At 38.8% G+C, this 22342-nt stretch overlaps 4 protein-coding genes across 6 annotated transcripts; 2 read left to right on the forward strand and 2 right to left on the reverse strand.

The window, feature by feature from the left end:
* Positions 1 to 2383: 2383 nt before the first annotated feature.
* Positions 2384 to 6610, forward strand: LOC139110786 (uncharacterized). The gene is made up of 3 exons (XM_070670832.1): positions 2384 to 2641; positions 4089 to 4247; positions 5936 to 6610. The coding sequence occupies exons 1-3, from the start codon at positions 2581 to 2583 to the stop codon at positions 6175 to 6177; spliced, it is 462 nt and encodes a 153-aa protein (XP_070526933.1). The 5' UTR covers positions 2384 to 2580; the 3' UTR covers positions 6178 to 6610.
* A 670-nt stretch (positions 6611 to 7280) lies between these two features.
* Spz3 (Spaetzle domain-containing protein 3) lies at positions 7281 to 13094 on the reverse strand. The gene is made up of 7 exons (XM_070670826.1): positions 12749 to 13094; positions 10646 to 11563; positions 10322 to 10559; positions 9057 to 9181; positions 8626 to 8889; positions 8305 to 8430; positions 7281 to 8153 (listed from the first exon to the last, which is right to left on the reverse strand). The coding sequence occupies exons 2-7, from the start codon at positions 11083 to 11085 to the stop codon at positions 7961 to 7963; spliced, it is 1386 nt and encodes a 461-aa protein (XP_070526927.1). The 5' UTR covers positions 11086 to 11563; positions 12749 to 13094; the 3' UTR covers positions 7281 to 7960.
* Positions 13095 to 15831: 2737 nt separating this feature from the next.
* On the forward strand, positions 15832 to 19068 carry Wcd (U3 small nucleolar RNA-associated protein 18 homolog wicked). Of its 2 annotated transcripts, XR_011547047.1 has the most exons (8): positions 15832 to 16134; positions 16209 to 16481; positions 16554 to 16728; positions 16803 to 16988; positions 17108 to 17299; positions 17403 to 17571; positions 17671 to 18203; positions 18989 to 19068. XR_011547047.1 is itself a non-coding variant. In XM_070670813.1 (7 exons), the coding sequence occupies exons 1-7, from the start codon at positions 15974 to 15976 to the stop codon at positions 18132 to 18134; spliced, it is 1620 nt and encodes a 539-aa protein (XP_070526914.1). In that variant the 5' UTR covers positions 15832 to 15973; the 3' UTR covers positions 18135 to 18227. The 2 variants fall into 2 exon arrangements, 1 of the variants encoding a protein (XP_070526914.1); XM_070670813.1 differs by lacking the exon at positions 18989 to 19068 and having other exon boundaries at positions 17671 to 18227.
* Positions 18152 to 22275, reverse strand: Deaf1 (deformed epidermal autoregulatory factor 1). Of its 2 annotated transcripts, none has more exons than XM_070670814.1 (4): positions 21845 to 22275; positions 20901 to 21392; positions 20308 to 20793; positions 18152 to 20207 (listed from the first exon to the last, which is right to left on the reverse strand). In XM_070670814.1, exons 1-4 carry the CDS (start codon positions 22109 to 22111, stop codon positions 20007 to 20009), a joined length of 1446 nt encoding a protein of 481 aa, XP_070526915.1. In that variant the 5' UTR covers positions 22112 to 22275; the 3' UTR covers positions 18152 to 20006. The 2 variants fall into 2 exon arrangements, with proteins under 2 accessions (XP_070526915.1, XP_070526918.1); XM_070670817.1 differs by having other exon boundaries at positions 20350 to 20793; positions 21845 to 22272.
* Positions 22276 to 22342: the final 67 nt, after the last annotated feature.

The following is a 22342-nucleotide window of genomic DNA, read 5'->3' on the forward strand; positions in this document are numbered from 1 at the left end:
TTATTCACGAGAGGAATATTTATGGTGTTACGATTGCAATACGGATTTAAGGCATGGGCATAAAGGAGACTGCAATGATCCTTATACCCCCGGTGCTTTCGATTTAATCGCTTGCCCTCGAAACGAGTCTCATCACTGCCACAAAAGTATTATATTATGTATGTATATCACATATTTTTTTACACATTACACACTAACATTGATATATTAATCAATTATATATATGAATCTAAATTTGCTTCTCACTTAAATATATTTAAATATAAAACATTGGCGATGTTTAACGGGAAAAGAAAAAAAAGAAACTGTTTTGTAATAGTTACGACACAGCTTTTTTTTTTTTTTCGATCGTTAAACGCGACGGCCAGTGTTGAGGATGTGCTTTTTTTTTTGCTCGCGCCAGGAAAATTGGAGACACTTCCGCGAAATAAAATGCAATGTTTTTGGCAGACAGAAATATTTTAGTGACGGTGCGAGCCTGCGTGTCGTCGCGTCAGATCAACGAATACTGCAGCTACGGAGACAGCTTTCCGCATTCGAACATCGAGTGCTATTTTTGCAAGGAGAACGCTTGCAACGACAAAGAATTGTCCAGACCGACCTCAGAATGGTATCTCGGATCTCTCGCAATAATATTATCGCGATTATTAACGTAGAAGCGGAAAATAAAAATTAATCACGTTATTCATTAGCGTTCTATTAAGCTTCATTTATTCCACGTAGTCATATCTAACATTATAACGAGATATCGCTGCAGGTGTTCTGAATTATTTACGATTAGTCTTGTTAGACGGCGTTCCGACGTTTTTTTAAGCTGGCTTATAAATTGCAGATTCAACAAATGTAAAGCGGAATTGTAAAACACTCTCGTGTAATCTTTTTGAGATAAAAAAAAAATGTTTTTGAAGACAAAGCGCCGGAAAAGAAAAGAAAGAAATTTTTTAGATGTACGCCGTGCGTATTCCATTCTTTTGTGTTGTATATCGCGTATATTTCTGTCGATTGGATAAAAGTGGCCAGAGAAAGATGAACAAGGCCGCGACGGCGACGAATTAGTCACACCGGTGACTTAAATCAACGGAATGATCGTTTTAACATAAGTAGAAATACGCTCGGCCGTATAGTTACGTCATTAAGAAATCTGATACGAGAATTATTCGTGTGATTTTCACCAGTTTGATACTGCTCCAGAACAAGTGGATAATTAGGCAGATTAGACTTTAGCTGCGGTAAGGTTCTTGATGTGAAAAACGCCAGGCTACCACGTGGCTTTTATTATTTCGAAGACGTTCGAGTTCTTGCTTAAATAGATGCTCGTGGTCGCACGATATTGAATTACCTCCCCCCTTTTTTTTTAATTAATATAGCAGACCTTTTCTGCGTAAATAAAATAATTTCAAGAGCGAACAGTTAGAATTAAGATTCTTTATTAAAAAAATCTCTGATTAATGAATAACCAAGGGGAAACCGAGGGCGGGATATTTGAACAATATTGAACACACGATCGGGGTGAGAAGATAAAGACACAGGGCTTTGGATAAATGATAAATTTAAATCAGTTTCTTCGTCTATACGTGCGTGTATATATGTGTGTAAAGGTATTATTGTACGCGCAATGTATATATTTGTGTGGGTGGAAGATAATGGGACTTTTTCTCAATCCGTTTTGAGGTCGGGTATTTCGATACGCTTTCGAAACAGCTAGTTGTTGGAATTTAATGTCGCTGAACGAGCCCATAGGCTTCCTAAGTACGCAACGTCCTTCTCGGCAATACCAGGGATAAACTACATTTTACGTTTAACGCACGTAGAAATATAATACGTCGGATAACATGAATGAACAGCGCGGAAACGATTATCGAGGGGACTCAGGTCAAATACCAGAGTCAAGTCGGTAATGTTCTGTAGGGTTAAACGCTCGTCTTGACCTCTCTTAATCAGTCGGCAGGACTCACTTTGCGGTCTCGATTTAAAACATTTTGAAAATTATTTGGGGTGAATACAAAGAGGCTAGATGATTTCGAAAGAATAAAAAAAGAAGAAGAAGAGAAGGATTCTCTCTTTCGACGAGGATATTTATTCACGTTTCTTCAGCCTCGACACGTGCGGTTCTACGCACGTACAGCGTAGTCGCGGTACTTTAGCGATTGATCGCGAATAAATTTTAAACGCAATCGGCGGGAAACTGCGTCGGGGCTAAACTCACATTTATTTATTTGATATATTGACACCTTGCGTATTTCGCTCACTCGAGGAAGGAATCGTGCATTGAGCGAAAAAGAGAAACCTCACAGCGATCGGTGAGGCAGGCAGCGAGAACGAGAGAGAGAAAATGTGAGAGGGAGAAGAAGAGGAGTGCTCTTGGGCCTTGATAGTCTCGGCAAAGAGGGTGTTGGTTCCTCACTTCCTCAGTATCGTTCTGGACACGTTTGGCATCGGCAGTATCGAAACAGCCACCCGGATCACTCGGATCAACGTTAATTGTCGCTTTCGAATACGTCGTAGCTCGGCAAGGAATTGTTCCCCGCAAACTCCTACGAAGTTAGCGAAACCGTATTTGCGATTTACGGCGAATTTAAAATGGTTTCCACCGCGCGCACGGCGATCATCGTCTTCGGCTTAGCCCTTTTCGTAACTTCGGGTAAGTCTAAGTTTATCTAAGTTTAAAATTCTATTTCGTTTATTATTTGTAGATCGTTCTTGTGGTACGAAAACGTAAGATTTACGTCGAACGGTTATTTTTAATAATTATTAATCTACGACGGAGTCACTGCCGGGAATTTTGTTTCGTTTGTAAGCGAATTTAAAAAAGGAAAAAAGGTTTAATAGGTATTTTAATATTTTTTTTTTTTTCTTTTTCTCTGCAAATAGTTTTAAACATCTTTCACAAAGTTTTATAATTTTTATTACTAAATATAATTGTAAAGCAGAATTATATAAAAGTGAATCGTGTAGAATTATATAAAACATTGCATGTAGTTACGTTGCAATGAATAACGCGCGCGTGTTATTTTATATTGCATAATTTAAGACATTTCTGTTTGCGACATAAGAGTAATTATTTATCAATCGTATGCTAATTTGATTAATAGACATTTAAAAATGATTTCTTATTTATTTGTGCTGCTAGGGCAAAAATAAGTATCCTCATCATGTCAATTTTTTTACACTCGAAAAATAAGAAAGAAATTATAATACTATACAAATTAGCGATTTAGTCTGCTTGAAAATTTTTCCACATTATTAATAATTATAAAAATCAATAATTAATAATGTTTTTTTTGTATAAAAAGCTTAGATATTAACATTATAAAAAACATCCCGGATATCTCGCAGAGTTGCATTACCTAATCGTAATATCTCTCATCATAATCTCTTTTTTTTTTTTTTCTTAACGATATATATATATTTATATAATTTTTTCCTTTTTTATTTCGCGATACTTTTTTTCAAGTTACATACTACGTCGTGCCTCAATGCATTTTTACAATGGCAACGACAGCCTGGCTATGTGCAGAAACTGCCGTGCGCCATTAATATCGTCGGTTACTCAGCATTACATCACATCTTAATCACCCGCACCTGTTTTCCTTTAAAGAATTACGCAGGTAGCTCCCCCGTGATTTTAATTAAAATTTATTTCCATAGAAAAATACCCCCGCTATCTACGGTATCTTAACAAAATTGTCTGTCACGCGTGTCTCGACACGAACGTACGCCGTTCTGTCGTCTATCAAGCGCGATAATATTGTTTCGCTGCGTGAGCCGCGCACCTCAACGTGAAGATTCTTTTTAGATAACACGTTATCTGCTTCCGGGGTGTAATTAATTAATTAAATTTTCCTTTTCGCGTGTACTATAGATTGCAGCACCACTTCGGTGTAAAACATAATTCTATTATTAGCATTATTTATTCATAAACAGCCAAGCCTCGTTCATTAATTGAAAAGCGTCTCCTGTCGATTTCACAAAGCTCGCAACAACGTAAATAATTTTACATTAAGTCTGCACGCGGTTTTAACATCGCGTTTTGACATTCGAACACGCGACGTGAATTATGTCCAATGAATTTTTCATGTATTTAACAGGTTCTGCCTTGCGATGCTGGGTATGCTCGTCTAATGTAAATGTCATGTGTAACGATCCAATGAATACTACAGATCATCAGGCGGCATTTCACGTTAGAACTTGCGACCCAGGCCCTTATGGGTCTTCGAAGCCCATCTGCCGTAAAATCGTCAAACGAGGTAAGATTTCCTGCTCGTTTCTTCAAATTAGCATCATAAAGTAATGCGTAGTTTTTTTAAAAATATTGGTTTTGCTAATATTGATAGTATTTATCGAGTGTCTGACAATTTTCATAATTTTCCCATTTGTCTTTTTTTTTTTTTTTTTCCTTTGGTTTAACTTTATTTTTTGAAACAAATCTCAGGCTACAGACTTGACATTACGAACTCCACGTAGAACTTCTTCCTTTTATTTCTTTTTTTAATTTTCTTTTAATAAAGCAGAAATATTAAAAAAAGAACTCATTCGTAGTGTCAAGTCGACCGCAGTTTTAATGAAACGCTGAGTGTTCCGCTAATGTTTAACTGTTTTACGAGAAAACGCGTTTGTTTGTTTGCATTTTAACGTCTCGTGCGTGTGCGTTGTTTCCTCAATTGTTAGCGCATATATTACGCGGTTGCAAAAAGGAGGTAATCGCGCCGCGGCCGTGGTTGAAAAGAGGAGAAAAGAAGAAGAAAAAAAATTTATTCCGCGAGTGGGAAACGCGGTATCGTCTTAAAACGCTCGCCCGCTAAGTGGATGACGCATTGTCAAGTCCCATCTTTCAAATTGCATCTTTTTAATACGTAGCATCCTAGTTCCCTCCGAGAGTGTAACGGTGCGCGCAATAATACGCGTTCGCGATTGAGTCATGCCGCGCATTGAAATGACGATGATAATTGTACGTTGAAACAAGGCCGGTGCCACACCTACAAGAGAAAAAAAAAACCCGTAATTACGTCGCCACGGGTTCGTGATTAATTTCGGCCAGGGTGATTACGCCCCGCTTATTTCTCCGCCGCGTTTTTTTTTTCTTTTTTTATCTTTCGCGCGCAACGTCGATCGCGTTCGGCGGGAAAGGCTGGTCTGCGATTTAAATAATCATGCTCGCTATATTTTCAACGATCGCGTGGCAGACTTTTCCGCCGAGCGCGCACATTGTCAACACGTTTATTAAATTTGTCATCGCGTGGTTTTCATGGTAAATCGAACGTACTAACCGCACGTCAAATTCCGCCGATCCCGATGGAACTCTACCGTGACGAGGCAGCGTGCGTGAAATAGCGAGCGCGCGACCGCCACATGAAAACGCAAAAATTACGTAAGCGCGCAATAATAATCGCGCTATTAAAACGACGTTGGTTTCGCGCTTATTGTCGGCGCACGGGAAAAGATGACCCCGAAACGATTGCGCGCCGCTGAAGGACTTTCCGAGAAACTCCTCTTGCCTGCCCCTATTTCCTATCGCGAGCGAGGCGCACAAAAGAAACGCGGGCGTGCCCCTAGCCGATTACGAATCGCGCAATCGTCGGCTTCCCAACTGTGTCAAATTAATTCTATTTAAGCGTCCTACAAATTACAGATTTTAGAATTGATCCTCTCTTCTAACGACTTTACGCGCCATTGATTTTTATTCGTATTTATATGCGAGTTTCTATCATGAAAAACAAAAAAAAAAATGTGATTACTTTTTCGAACGCATCGACGGCTATCGAAATAGTTTTAGTATTCAAATTGAAAAAAAAAAATGTGAAAAACGTTAAAGCTATTAAATAAATCCTCAGTCAAAAGCTGTAATCCTTATAAATGGAATTTAATTATGGTAATGAGAAAGACTTTTGAATTCCGATTTCTCGAATCGCTGTTAAACGACGTGGTCTATGTTTAGAATACGGCGAACGTGTTGTCATACGGCAGTGTTCCACTCCGTATCACGACGAGATGGACGTCACCGATGGGCAATGCGGCAATTCCATCACACAGCCAGGACGTGATGTAATCGAGTCCTGCCACATCTGCAGCACCGATTTGTGCAACTCGGCAACAAACGCCTCGGCGATGAGGCTGCTTTACTTCGGCGCGATTTTACTTCTCGCCTTCACCTTCCACCAATCCAAGTACATCCTTTAACCCCATGATAACAATCTATAGTTATATACGTATAAACAATAAAGGAAAAAAAAAATTAAAAAAAAATATATCTATATAAAAAAAAAAAAAAGAAACAGAAAAGAAGAAGAAGAGAGAAGAGCCGATACTATTTTTTTTCTTTTTTTTTTAACAAATAGCTACGAATACTTAACGTTGTAAATTCTACGACTAACAAACTTTCACTATACGAACGAACCCCGTTGTCTCCCGTATTCGATTCGGAAAGACGCGTAAATTGTCCGAACCGAAGGTACCTTGCGCAATTCTTTCTCCGGTTCAAGATGTGATCCGTACGTTGCGAAACGTTAATTACGCGCGAGAAAGCGCGCCCGGTGTCTCTTACGATTTAATATCGATCCGAAATCGCATTGCTGTAAGTACAAAATAAATGATATAACATTAATGAAGTGTAGACTCGACTTTTCTTTCAGGTTTGAAATTATGTCAGCCTCAAGTTCCGAGTTGTCCTCAATGAACGGAGGCACAATTCTGTCCCCATGTACACCATGTCTGCGCGCTCGGCGGCCGCTTGTAATAATTACGCCGTGTAGAACAAATTAGGCCCATCATCGTCGCGTCTCGTTTTCATTGGTTCAACCTTGTTTCGTCTTAAGTAGGCATTATCTCGAGCGTTTCCTCTCGTTACTTTTTCTTTTTTTTTTACGCCTTCCTCCCTTTTTAAGACAGAAATATCTTGAGTAGTTAAGAGCAAAGGAGAGCTTATCAGATATCCGTCCAACAATTAGAATAATGAATATATTAATGTGTTTTTTAAAGGGTTTTCGACCCGCAGCTGAGACTATACTTATGTCCACGTCACGTCTTTTTTTTTTTTATGTATGTATACGTAACGATTTATTTTCTCATTCTTACTTTTATTCTAGATTCATAGATCTCGCATGTATTTTCTTTTTCACGCAAAGAAATGTATGTCGTAATTAATGTGTAACGATTTAAAGCGCAATATATTAAAAATGATAAGTTGCTAAAAATTATTATCGAGAGAGTTTGTGTATCGTGTCGCACGATAAATCTCAAGAGAAAAAAAAAGAAAGAAAAAAAAATGTTATTCTTAGGACCTATTTCAGCCCACACTTATGCATTTGCGTTTGATGTTCGACCGAAGTATCGTTTCTAAATTAAAATGATACGTTTCACACACGCAACGCACATCAAAGCTATTCACCGACACTTTATTACAGTTATCGATAATTATTAGAAATATACAGTGGCATTTATTTTCTACTTGTACAAATTAAATTCAAATCATGAAAGTGATTTTGCGCTATGAGTTATACGAAATTGTATCCGAATTAATTTTAATTCGGTACATGGTCTACATAATTTACAGGCTACTTATTCTTATATATAAAAAAAAAAAAACTAATGTATATTTTAATCATATAGTGTTACCACTACATTTACATCGCCTAAATTTATTGCTCATCTTCAACGGACAATTATCAATTAATTGCACAATTAATTGATTAAACAATTAAGTCGCAAGTATTAAAAAAAAAAAAAAAAATGTATACAGAAAGAAGCGAATGTCAAGATAATATTTTTTATAATTAATTAATTAAAATTACTTTTAAAGGATACAGTAAAATGTCTCTAACGTTGCTAATGAATCGCTTGGTCGATACAAAAATCGTGCCTATCTATTGCACATATTTTTATCACAGCTATTACTAAGTGTCGGCAGTTCTCATGACAATCGCTTAAATGGGTTTGAAAATGAGCGAATTGTACGCGAACTTTATTAATTTCTGCCGTGAGACGAGGAAAACTTGTTGCTGATAGGATCGCATCGACACACGCAACAAGAAGGGAAGAGGAACCAGTCCATGAATATACCCTTGCAATCGTTATCCGGATCGTACGCGAGCAACCTGTGCCACTTGTACTTTTGCTCGCATCCGCAATCTCCGTTGCACCGATTCGTCTGCGTTTTTCTGCGAATAATAATTTAATTAACGATAAAATAGCGCAAAATCAATGAAATTACATCCTACAAGTTTCTTTCCCGGGTATCGTTGGAATAAAAAAAAATGTATATCGCACAGTCGAGATGAAGCGACATCCAGAAGCAGTCGTTTTACTTACGAGCATACTTCTTGATGTATCGCCTGCTCGAAATGTTGCGTGTTCACGATGGCACGAATTTTTCCAGCGCTGTTACTCGCCCAATAAGGAGTGACGATTTCAACCTTCGACTCACACGCATCAATTCTGTAATTAATATCTTAATTATTTCCAGTTATCCTAAAGAACATTCGAGCAGAAATAAAATAACTTCGATGGCTCTTGCCAAGATATAATTTCAAGTAACAGATACAGTAACGGTGTGAACGTTTTTATTATTTAGGTAATTAATTAAATTAATTGAAATACCATCGCAGAAGATCGATTTTTTCCGACTCTCACCTGCCGCTTTCCGTGCTGCGGTTCTTCCCGAAGGATTGCCTGGTGCTTCTACTCCTGCTGAAGTAATCCTCGCTGATTTCCTCACGTGAATCATCGTCGTTCCCGGGCCCGCCGTCCGGTATATCGTGCCTTCGCGCTTCCCTACTTTTTCTTCGCGTTCTCGCGCGGTGCCCGCTCGACGCGTGCTCCGGATTCATTTCAAAATCGCCGTACATCCTTTTCATCAGCGCTTTGTTCTCGTCGATGAAGCGTTCTATCCGCTCTCTAGAAAGATATTCGTTGCACCACGTTACGACCGACTGCACCTCCCGTCTAGTGTCGCTTAATAATAATTTTAATTTCTCACTTTGATATCAAATTACGCAGCTCTGCATTGCGTCATCTTAATAGCATATTAATAACGTAACGAGTAACGCCGTTAATATACGTACATTGGATACGTGTTGCCAGCAGTCGGGCAGAACAACTGATGATTTTTTTTAATGCACGGCACTCCTCGCACCAGGTCACCCCTCAGTTCAACCCCCAAAGCTACCGACAGCGCGGTCCATAGTATCTGGTTAATTTCCAATTTGTTGAAATTATTTATCCAACGCTAAGTATTTAATAAAACGCTGCGTCAATTATTTTATTTTATTATTTTTATTAAGTCACTCTGTCGTCCGTTTAAAATAAGTGACAATGTTTTTCCCCTCGGTGGGAAACGCGACGCTTCGGGAAAATTATTTTGTTCTGCGGGTTTAGTACATATACCGGAAGTCGGTGTCAGCTAATTAAAGATCGCCTGCCTACGTCTTTATCTTTATTCGACTTCCAAGTCGGCAGCATCCAGTCGGTGGGCGTCATTCATAATACGAGAGAATTTAAACGGTATAGTCACGTCGTAACGCATTGCCCACGAGAGATGAATCATACATCGTGAGCAAGCTAAATCAAAGTGCCACTTGCATGCGAATTCAAGAATTTAATTTAAGTTATTTTAATATACAATTTTTTTTACGTAAATAAAAACGTAAAAAAAAAAATAATACGGTCGAATGCGATCAGTTTGTGGCCGTCGATTTTTTTCTTTCGCGAATTATTTGCGTCAAAAATAATAAGATAAATTTTTCTCTAAGAAATAAGAAAAATAAAAAAAAAAATTTACGATTTATTAATAATCACGAAGAATAATCATGAAATTAAAAAAGGAAAAAAAAATCATAATTATTCTTGATCGCGCCGGATAATTATCTTTATTATGTATTATTAGCGTACATTGTCGCGATGCGTGCCGCGCAATTTATTCACTTGCGGTTAAACGAGCCCGGCAGCTTTCCAATTTTTTTAATTTTTATTTTAAGGCTTGCATTCGAGGAGAGCTTCCGCTGTGTAAATGTTTCGAGTGTGGATGCAATTAGATTTAGGAATATTAAGTCCTCGTACAGGACTGAGGACCTAGAGAGCTAGAGAGTAGAAAGTTGAAATATTATATACAACGTTACGTGGATATTAAATAAGAATGGCGCATGAACTAATAGTTCAGTAAAAGGCGATACGAAGGTCATAGACGTTTCTCCTTGACTTTCTTTATGAAACGCAGAACAGTGCTCTCAGCAGGCTCTCGGCAGGCGATTTATTAAAATTAATAATAATTAAAATCGTTGTTGAAGGAATAATGATCGGGGAAAAGAAATTTTTTTCCGACGATATTTACCGGTATCTGTAGGAATGTCCCGTTGTTCAGCTGAGGATACGAGTACAAGGGTACCACGGGCACAGAGCCGTTCTTCAGAAAAATTGGACCCTGGATAGGTGTGACGTGAGCGTTGGCAGGTATGTCTTGCTCCTCGTCGTCGTAATAGTCATTGAAATCGTCATCATAATCCAGCACAGCGTGGACGGAAGTCTTGGTACCTGGACCGACGGAACTCCCGCCGTTGACTCTCGTGTAACTTTAAAAAAAATTAAATATATATGTATATATATTAATTAATTTTTTTTTTTTTAGATTTAGATGAGAATAAAAGTTTCCGTTTACCCGACGGGTCTTTCTGGATAATTGTCTTGCTCTTCTATCTTGGGCTCAGGCGAACGATGATGTGAATGACGCTGAAACGACGAAGGAGGCGGTCTCATTTGCTGCTGTTGCTGCTGCTGTCTCGGCTGCGTTCTTTCGAAGTCCTGATTGTACCCGGTGTAACGCGTGTCCTGCGACGAGAAGGACGTGTGTTCCGCGTAAATCTCGTGGCTCCTTTGCGGCGTGGACTGACCGCGTCGTTGCTGATGATACTTGGTCGGTAGCGCGTAGGGCTCGTTGCTAAGACTTTCCCGTTCGTTGTAACTTGGCGCGGGTCTCGGTGGTAAAACCGCGTTCAAACGGAGATTGTTCGCGGTGGTGTGACCCCCGGTCGAGCCCGCGTAAAGAAACGGCGCCGTCGTCATCGACTGATAAGGCAAGCTGAAGTTCACCAACGCCATTTTCTCACATTTGGGGAAAATTCTCCGAGTCACGAATTATCCAAATTTCCGAGTTCGCTCTTTGTTCGCGAGTGATAAGTCTCTTTCGGGTGGGTCCGCGGTAAACACTCCTTGATCCGGTTAACTCGATCCGGCGTAGGACCAGCTACGCTCCCTCTTAGAGATCATGATCGAATTTATATTGACGTATTCGTAAGATAAGCGCCCGAGCTCCCAAGGACTCGTGTGTCACGAGGGACCGAAATTTTACGGAGTAAGGACACTCTCCTCGCGATCATATCCCAACGTTTCCGCTTCCCGGTTGCGTCACATTTCGTGCGTTCACCGTATTTAGATTACTTTACAACGGGCGGGACTAATCTGTCCCCTTTTCGTTCGTCGTTGCAGTCGCGTGCTCAATCGGAGAAGGGATCTAAATACCGAGAGATCAAGATCACAGTTTCCTGATTCGTATCTCGTGACGCAGAATGAGGTCGACCTACAAATTAAAAAAGGTTCCGATATTATTTATCGTCATATAAATAAAATAAAAATAAAAACCTTGCGAGCAAAGCGTTATTCTCATTAATAATAAAAATGTTAGATTTATTATGATTTTTGGTTTTAACGTCGAGACTCCCTCGCAGATAATTCTCTCCATATAATTTATTATATCGAGGCAATATCTACGGCGATCGTTAACTCGGATCGCGATCTTGTTCTCAGGTACGCTGTCTGCCTGTACGAAGAGAGAATAACGAACTCTTATTTGTTGAGTCATCTGTCCGTAGAAAGTGCTCCGCGTCCCGGATCACAAGCGAGATACGCAAACATTTGATACGCGCATGTAAAGCGATAGTCGAATTGAAATTCATAGCGAAGTGAAATTTTGTTAGAAATATAAATAATTTACTAAAAAAAAAATTTTTTTTAAATATATATACATACATATATATATTAAAAATTAAAATACCATTTAGATTATTACGTGAACGCGGAACGCCGAGTCAACGAAATTGATTTGGAAGGTCGAACGAGTTTGGGCGCAGCTCGTCACTTTCGCTCACCGAATTACTGTCTTTCCAATATGCAAAACGGTTTTCACTTAGAGGTAAAAGCAGGGTCATCCTACCTACGTCAATCGCATCACTCTCTACTTTTTTTTTCTTCTTCTCCTTTTTTTTTTTTACGAAATGTATACCTAAAATGTAAAGTGGAAGGAACTGGTTCCTCCGAATGGCTCTTATGTATAACGGCTTCTCTTCTTCCGTAATAAACTCGCTACTGCAATCGATATTTTGTAATTAAATAAGTTAAATTAATTACACGACGAGTAGTAAAGGAAAAAAAAAAGAAGAAGAAGAAGAGTGGAAGGAAACTGGACGTCGTAAATTAGTTTTCACGGTGACTGCTCGCGTGACCGAGACGCGGTCCACCGTTTAATCGCAAGTAAACGACTTGATCGCGCCACGTGCTTCGGTACAGGTAACACGCGATCGTTTTCCATCTCGCTGGCCCGACGCTCTCTTTATGCCGCGCGCAAGGACGATCTATTACGAAAGAGCATTATCCGCGATGCACGACGGCGCCCGGCTCGTAGATACAATTATCTGACCTATTCGAAGTGGAGGCCCCGTCGTGGTAAAAGCGCGCGCTCGCGTTTGCAAGCCGGATTAATTCTTACCTGTTGACTTAGTGATATTCATATCACGATATTCACACACGAGCGCGCGCACACACCCTCGCGATACCTGCCCACTATACGAAGAGCGTGTAGACCCGAATTCCGAGCGTAGCGTATCAAAAGCCCATCCGCCCGGGAGCGGTTTTCACTTTCACCTCGGAGAAGGCACCGGATCTGGAGCACACCGATCGATTTCGCGCGATTCGTGAAATAAAAGCGAGCAATTAGGCGAGTCGGCTCGAAATGGATTATCCGCGCGCGCGCGCGCGCGCGCACACGCGAGGATGAGAGGCGATATGGGGACCGATATCGTCGCGTTGGAGAACGGCGACTGAAGGAGAAGGAAGGCTTTTAAACCGGCGGCGGCGTGCCGTACGCGCGTGAAGAAATAAATGGGAATAAGGCGAGAAGCGTTCCCCGTAGTAAGCGCGATCGCGCGAGGTAGAAACGCGGCGGGCGACGGTGGGCGCTGTTACTTTTACGCCACGCGTATATATCTCTTCTCGGGGATTGTCCCCCGCATTGTGCCCACCCCTACCTTCAATTTCGCGATCCGTACCTTCGTCGCTCGCGAAGTGCGATTTATTTTTTTAATATTTCTTTATCTACTCGCGCGTTCCCCTCGTTTTTTTTTTTTCATCAACGAGCGAGTTTCTCTTTCGTTTGGCGCGCTCTTCTTTTGCGCCCTGTCAGCGTCATTTCCGGTTGAGGTCAAATCCCGAGAGCGCCCAAATGCTTGGTAGCGAATTTATTTTTTAATTATCGAGGAACAATGTGTCTTGCAGGAACGACGTCGATCGGGTTGGACTATAACGTTTCCGCGATTTAGCAATCTTTTTCTTTTTTTCAATTAACATCGTCAGCGTCGGAGAATTGACTCCTGTTGACCCTAATTTAACGCGCGATGCAACGAGTACTTTAGTTTTGAAAATATTTGAAATATTTTCCATTACAAATCAATCACGTAAATTCTTATTTCCTTTTACCGCGGAGCTTTTAATGCTAGCCAAACGTAATAACGCTCTCTTTGCAATGGCATTTCTAGCAAAAGGACACAGAAAGAGGTATGCACAGATCAGAGAAGAAAAAGATATGTTAAAAAATAAGAAAAATAAAAGGAATAAAGATTCCGAAAAGGTTTCGAACGCGGTTTTACAGACGGATTGCCCCGTAGGATTAAAATGAAAGGCAAAGCGCAGCAGGAGAGAACGTTTCAGAGAACACAACCGTCGCATAGGAGACGAGAGGAAAATTCAGCATCATCTTCTGGCGTTAAGTATCGCGATGCGCTATATGGCAATAGATTTAAATGACATCTCTTTAAAATTCAAATGGAGTAAAATGAACGACGCGGTTCTCCATTCGACTCTCTGCATATCTGGGATCATTATCAAAGTAATTATTCTCAGTCGGACAGTTATGCTTGCTCGCCTAATCGAGATTTAGAAAAATTGCGAACGCTGCGAGGAGGCAAGATGCGATTATAAATACGGCACAAGTCACTCTTCCGGGGCAAATCCAGGATTCAAAGTTTCTCGGTAAGGCACGATCATGCGTCACGCGGTGCAATAAATGCAAATAGGCGTAAGAAACCTTAAATAGGAAAATGATCGTTCTTACTCAAACATACTTTTCTTTTTCTTTTTTTTTATATTTTTTTTCTGTCTATTTCCTCCTATTTTTTTTTTTTTTTTTTTTTACTTGAGACGAGAAACCCCGCGTATCAGACTCCGCGCCATTCTTTGGGATTGATTTAATTTGAAATTGCGCAACTAGCAGTTTTCTTCGTTTGCTTCTCTGGAGTGTGTGCGCACAATTGCGTAATGCTAATCTCGACATCATTAGGCGACTAACACGTCTGCGTTATTCGTATGAAACACCGTCGATTATCGGCATACGTTCATTCCTACCCGTGTAATGATTCAGAAAAATTACTTTAATGCGAAAATAAAAACATTTTTCCGACGCGATGATAATCCCGCGTGTGTATTCTCGATGTTTTAGCTTGGCCGTTCCAATTTATATTGTTATAGGCTGCGATCCGTAAAGCGTGTTGCAGCCGTAGTTTAACTCTCGGTGCTTATTGCTCTAAAGATCCGTAGACACGTGCGGGAATGGGAATGAATGCGAAGTCATAAATCGATTTAACGACACGTGCTCATAGCGACAAGTCCGACAATAAGAAGAAAGGACTGAAAGGGAATCGAATACCTGGCGCGCACAGATCCGTGCATGCTTATCCTGGTTAGAGTTCATTGTTGCGCAACCAACAATGAACTATATGTAAATCCTAGCAGTCGAAGTAGCTGGGACGAATAAAAAATATGAAAAAAAAATGTAAAAAATAATAAAAAATAAAAAAAGCCATTGGAACGCGCTAATACCGATTGCTCAAGAAAAGGCTGATACTTGAAATTTTAAATTAACTTTGAAAGAATAAAAATTACGCGAGATTATTAATTTCCAGAATAGTAACGAGAATATAATTAAAAATAAAAAATGTAAAAAACAGGACCACGACGAGACAAATTGTTTTATGATTTAATAATCTTCGACAACAAACTACGAATGTGATGCATTTTACGTAATACTTTAAGCACCTTTAATTACTTTGAATGTAATTTAATAATATGCGTTTAAACATTTACACCCGCGGTATTAAATAAACCAAGCAAGAAGACGCCCGAGATTACTCTTGTCATGAAAAAGACATCGACGAACGAATTGATGGTATTTAATCTTCAATTACAATTAAAAAAGAAACGGTAATTTAATCATGTATTGTACGTACTCGTATAAGTGGTTGAAAAGTTCAAAGTAAACGAGATGAACAGATCCGTCAATTCCGAAGTTTTGCGGTGCCGAGTATTCGAAAACGTTCGGGAAGTGTCAGAAGCACAGAAGTAAGTTGGAGGCACAGTCGGAGCGCCGTTCCCGCCAACTCTATGATTCCACGCCTCTTTTGTAATGGTTGCCTCACTGCTGGCGCTATCTTTGATCGAAAGCGGGAAGTTCGAACTGCACTTTACTCGATATAGCCGATGGTAAAAGCCATTGTTTCTCTCATTTTAAAACTAACCTGTACTTGTCGATGTCTACATGTGACTAGAAAAATCAAGTGGAGCGAGCTTGCTGCTTACGTGCAGAGAAATATTACAACTGTTAATTAAATTTTATCCAATTAATTCGCCTTTCATAAGCTTCTGTTTTATTAAATTTAGTAAAATGGATGAAAAAACTGTCCATAAAGAGACTTCCAAGCGTAATAAAACTGAAAAGCGTAAAGGTGCGAGGTATTACGAGTCGAAGGTCTTGTACAATCGAAAGTTTACAACGCCGTTGAAGAAAAAGCGGAAAAATGAATACGACGCTGAAGAAGAGGCCAAGTAAAAATATAATAATGAGAATTTAATGATTTTTCTACTTTCTACGGATACTTAACGGTATATTCAATTTGCAGGCTAGAAAATATAGTTTTTGGCGATCCGAATGATATTATAGATAATTTATTAAATGACAAGTCCGAGACCAAGGAAGGAGATGAGTCCGTTGATATTTCCGAAGAGGTAGATGCCAACGAGGATAATAAAAGTACAAGGAAAGAGGATAGCGAAAATGACGACGAAAATGAGGTTAAATCGGACGAGGATATTTCAGTTTTAAGTCAGAGCAGCGACGCGAGACCAGAGGAAAAGAAGGCAGCGTGGATAGACAAGGATGATTACGAATACACGTAAAAATTTTTTTTTATATTAATACTATATATTTTTCCTTCGTTCATACATTTCTATTTTTTTTTTAACAGGGTAGATGCAGCTTTGAGTATGCAAAATCGTAAATTGCCATGTGAGAGACCAGAGAAATTGTACACCACATATCTGGAGAACAGATACAAATTGTTTGTAGGCACTCCTAAGTGGGCTGAATTAAAGAAAGATGATGAAGTCAATGCAGATGATTTGGATAGTGATATTTTGAAGGTACTTTGGCTTTAAAAAAATTTTTATTTTTAGTTTAATTAATTTTAATCTTATATATTATTTCCTATGATTAGCATAGTTGCCATTTGGAAGCACCAAAATTAAAAAATCTACCGAAAAATGTTATTGATATCAGGGCTCTTAAAGGTTTGAATAAAAGTACTCACACAGAAGGACCTATAATTACCAGTGTGGAATTTCATCCCTCATCCACTGTGGCTTTGGTCGCGGGTACATCAGGAGTTTTGTCTTTATTTGAGGTATTTTAATTATTAGTAAATACTTGATTTATTGCGATATTATTATTTTAAAAATATATATCGATTAATTATTAAAGTATTTTTAAATTATTATTAATATAAATTAATTTGTCTTTCAGGTAAATGGCCATACAAATGAAAAATTGCATAGCATGCAATTTGAAAAATTTCCAATCACCAAAGCGACGTTCATGAAGGAGGGATCAGAAATTTTAGTTGGTTCTCAATATTATTCGTATTGTCATACTTACGATTTGATGAATGGCAAATCTTATAAATTACCTCTACCACACAGAATTACAAACATGAAGGTTCGTGAAATCACTGATAATATTTAAAATAAAATATTTTGTTTATTTAAAAAAGAAATATAGAATTTTTATTGTGGCCGAATGTAAGTTTTGATATTTCTAGATTTACGAAGTATCTCCTGACGGCAAATTGATAGCGTTGTGCGGAAAATTTGGCGAGATACATCTGTTACATAGCTTTACTAAAGAACTTATCGCCACACTCAAGATGAATTCCAAATGTAGGGTACTAGCGTTTACACCGGACAGTAAAACACTTATCACGCACGGCGGTGAGTAAAAGTGTACATACAATCTTTATATTTCTATATGTATCTTAGAATAAATTTTTTTTTAATTGCCATGTTAAACTTTTCTCGTTAAAATTGTAGATGGCAGCGAGATGTACATATGGGATCTTAATACTCGCACATGCATTAATCGTGCCATTGATGACGGAAGTTTATCTTGCGCTTCTCTTGCCGTGTCTCCGAGTGGTCAATTTGTGGCTACGGGTAGCGCACAAGGTGTAGTTAATCTGTATGATATTAAAACTGTATTAGAAGATCAAAGTCCTACGCCTCTGAAGATAATGAAAAACCTTGTAACTAGTGTTACGAGTGTAAAATTCAATCCGACTTCGGAGATACTGAGCGTGGCGTCGGCTGACAAACACAATGCATTTAAGATGTTGCACTTGCCGTCATTTACCGTGTTTTCGAATTTCCCGACGCTTCAAACCAACATAGGTTTCCCACAAGCAATTGCCTTTTCCCCCGGCAGTGGTTATCTCAGCATTTCAAATAGAACGGGTTCCGCTTTGCTGTATAGACTGAGGCATTATGGAAATTATTAATAATGCTCATAAACGAATTGTTCTAATAACTTAGGTGTATACGACATAAAAATTTACATCAAACATAAGGTTGGTACAATTATTTTTTTTTTTCACATCTTCATTGTTTAATCCTTATTGCTAATACTTTATTCATATAATAATATTACACAGTCTAAAAGCTACGTGATATTAGAAAGATATCAGTGCTAAATGTACGTATGCTTAAACAAGAAATTAGAAAATTTCAACATATCTGTAAAGCAGAATTGTACATATTTATTATATTTGTAATATCACGTGTCAAATTATATTATTATTTCATATATGCTGTGAATGTATAATATCTTCTATTCATGTTACAGCAATTTTTCTTAAAAAACAAAATTTAAAAAAATGATCGGGATTTTATTTAGTCATCTTTATTTAATTAAAATTAAGTTTTCTAACTTTTTAATATTATGATTTTATAAAGTACATAAAAAATATGTACAAATAATAAACTTAAAAAATACTTGTACAAAATAATAAAGATAACGAACAAGTTTTCTTTTCCTTTTTCGGGGTTTAAATAAATCGCAATATGCGTGAAGTTAACTGATTACGGATGTTTGCATATAATTATGTACAGATTTTGTACGTTTTCTAATATACTGCACGTTTAATTGCAATAAATATTTTTTTGACATTTTTTATTAATATATTTGTACTACGAGTAAGAACGATGTTATGTAAAACTTTTATAAATAAAATAAACTTAGGTAATATTTCACATCGTTTAGGAAAGTAAGGTGATGCAATGCGTAATGAATGATATATTTTAAGATGCAAATGTTAGATGTTAAAGGATGCTAAGTTAAAAAATTATCTTACAGAATTGAGGTGATTGTCACCTTTGGTCACTTGTATGTTCGTTAAATCGCCCAGAATTCTATATATATATATATATATATATATATATATATTTCGCTCCTATAATTTTTTTCGAAATATATATATATTTCGCTCCTATAATTTTTCTAAGTAATTTCAAATCAAATATTTAAAAAATAACACATACACATTCAGCAAACATACATACACGCATACACACGTACAATATACCTATGCTATAATAGTCGACATATTTTCTTATTGCATCCCAAAAGATTTTTTTGTCCTCTCCCTTCCCTTAAAACTTCAAATCACGAGCTTGCTTAACAAGTTGCAGATCATGATTTTATATGCAATGTACGCTGAAAGGCAGATACGACGTTTGCTGCGCCGACGACAGCTAGCGAACGTGACTTTAGAGTCGTGCACGTCGAGTTTCACATGTGCCGCATGTATGTACCGCGCCGGCCGGATTGCCGATGACCGATTTTCCTCCGTTTTCTCATTCTTTGCCTCCGCCGCACAGAATTACGTACGCTAGCCGCAGAAAACGTTATATCTGCTTTTCGGTGTACAATATATAATACTATACGTACCTGCATACATACGTACGTTTATATATTTTTTATTTTTTTTATTGATAGTGCATTTCAAAAACTTTTTGTGAAAAAGTTAATAAGAAAACAGATAAACTTTTTTTTTTCCTATTTAAATTCAGCATTTATACAGAAACATCTGTAAAAAAATGCTGAATTACGTACCTCTGATAATATTTAATGTATATATACATATGCATAGAAATGTACGTACGTATGCGTACATGCATGTACGTGCTTTTACATACCTTATATGTATAACATATACACATAAAATATTCTCTACAGTACACATATGTACATATTTGTTATTCCGAGAAACGCCTCAAGCTTACGTATTTTCTTCCTTAAATTTCAATTCCAATTCAACATCAGATTCCTCAGTTTCCTCGTTTTTTTGGTGAATTGGCGTTAGAAACACTAGCTATTGGTCCGTCACAGTCGTTGGTAGACTGCTCGTATCCCCGTTACCGCTTTCTACTATGAGCATCACAGTCTCAGCCGCGCCCCTCACGCATTCCATTTGGTGGCTTCCCCAGTCTTTACGCTGGCAAAACGTCGAACAATACGGCGTGCGCCTGCATAAAGAGCATTCTGCAAATGCTTCTCGATTACAGTTGGCACACTGAAATTTATCATATATATAAAATTAAATATTAATTGTACACAGCATACAGTTTGAAATAATATGAAACAAGTTATAATATTGAAAATAAAAAACGTACATAACGCACAGTATATCTTATCGAAAAAGGTATACTTTGTACCTTTTTGTTATGAGAATCGGATGCCGGCTGTAATCCAACAGTTTCGATAACATCCGTCCGTTCTCCGAGCGTGACCAACGCTTGTTCCCTTCTCTGTCTGTTTAACTCTTTCGCTTCATCCAAAATACGTTTGAATTCATAAGCCAGCTTTATCATTTTGTTTGACATTTCGTCCAATTTTTTAAAAACGTCATCGCTTTCACCGTTTTCCGTTTGAGCATTCTGCACTCCATCTTGTTCCTGAGATTGTTGCACTAGTCCGTCAGCAGAAACGAATTGTGGCCAGACCTCTTTGTCAGGTACTACAACCTCGTCGCCACTGTCATCATTACTACCGTCTCGCGAATTCTCAATCTTGTGTTTGCGCACGGGATTCTCTCCGTCGGATGAATCCTTGGGTCTTTTCCGGCGTTTGTACGGAGTGAAGAGACGTACCGGTCCCGTCTAAATAAATCAAAATTACATAATTTATAAACCATATGTGTTACAAGCGTTAATTTCATTTTATAACGTAGAAATATTAAATTTTAGACCACGAGCGATCGGCTTACCGCGCTTTCGTCGTCGCAGCAAGCTGCACACGTGCAAGAAGTTGCATGAGGTTTCAGAATGTGTTCATCAATAAGAGTTTGAAGACTTCTTCCGCCAAATCGAATGCTTCGTTTCCAATCTTTGCTAGATGCTCTACCGCAAACGGCCTCAAATTCACTGGGAGTATACCAATCATTCCCAAGTTTGATACACCGTCCTCTGCCACCGGAACCAAATCTACTCTTATGTAACTCGGCATTTGTGTTCTTACATCTGATAGGTAAGACCGCTAAATTTGCCGAATCTGCCCAGCTGTATATCGGTTGTGAGCTGGGTGTAGACACATGTATTTGCTCTGCTTCCTGTTCATCAGTACTATTCTGAATCACTATGTGAGTGGCTTTCAGCTCACCATTCCAACGCAAAGGATCCGTGTCTTTATCATGACGGGGTTCGCAAATAAACCCATTGTCGACGCATAGCATCTGTTTAAACTGCCCAGAGCCAGGTAGCTATAAATAAAATATATTTTTAACATTCGATAAATTTTAAGTTTAAATAATGAACGATATATTCTCAAAATATAAATTAATAAAATGCAATAATTTTCTGAAATATATTTAGATAATTCGTCGATTTTTAAATTTATCAGGGTGAGCAGATCCTTAAAATAAATTTAATAAAAATTAATACATAGAATTTATATGCTTTTCTTTTAAAAAGATTAAATCTCGTCACGAATTGTACGGGAGAGATGGACGTCGACAAAACGGGACGCAGTGCGTGAACAGTGGTCTGTCTTTCTTATCTTGCCACAGGCGTAAGGGAGAGAAAAAAAAAGAAGAAAAAAAAGATAGATAAAAAAAAAAAAAAAAAAAAAAAAGGAAAAAGTCTTTGTTACTCAAATTTCTTTGAGGAGACAAAAAAAGTTCGCTCGCGCCGCTGGCAGTCCTACGTGCCCTACCTGCAGCTGATCCGAGGTGATGACGTTGAAGGTCGTGCCATTGCTCGAGTTAGCGACGCCGATGATGGAACCCACGGGAAGAGAGACCGGCACGCCGACTCCGGGAACGCCCTGCACACCCGGCACCGTCGTGACGCTCGCCGTAACCGCGACAGGATGTGCCTCGTGTTCGCTCGTCAGCGCGGTCGCCTCCTCGGTTTCGCTCGTCAACGGTTCGGACATGTCCGGTAGCACGGCGACACTTTCCGATGTTTGACTCTCCTCCATTTCGGCTGTTCTCGCCTCGTCTCGCCTCGCCTCGCCGCGCCGCTTCGCCCGTCCTCGCCGCGTCGTCGTTGCTGATGCTCACGATTCGCCGCCGAGATCCGCCGAGTGTGACTCGCCCGAAGTCACCGATCACGACCGCCGTCGCGCGCGTCGCCCGTCTTCAGGATGGGCGCACTCCCACCATTTTACCGTGGACGGAAGTTCTGTTACGGACGGGCGAGCGCTGGAGGC

This window comes from Cardiocondyla obscurior, linkage group LG21 (genome assembly GCF_019399895.1).
Source record: "Cardiocondyla obscurior isolate alpha-2009 linkage group LG21, Cobs3.1, whole genome shotgun sequence".
Lineage (NCBI taxonomy): Eukaryota > Metazoa > Arthropoda > Insecta > Hymenoptera > Formicidae > Cardiocondyla > Cardiocondyla obscurior.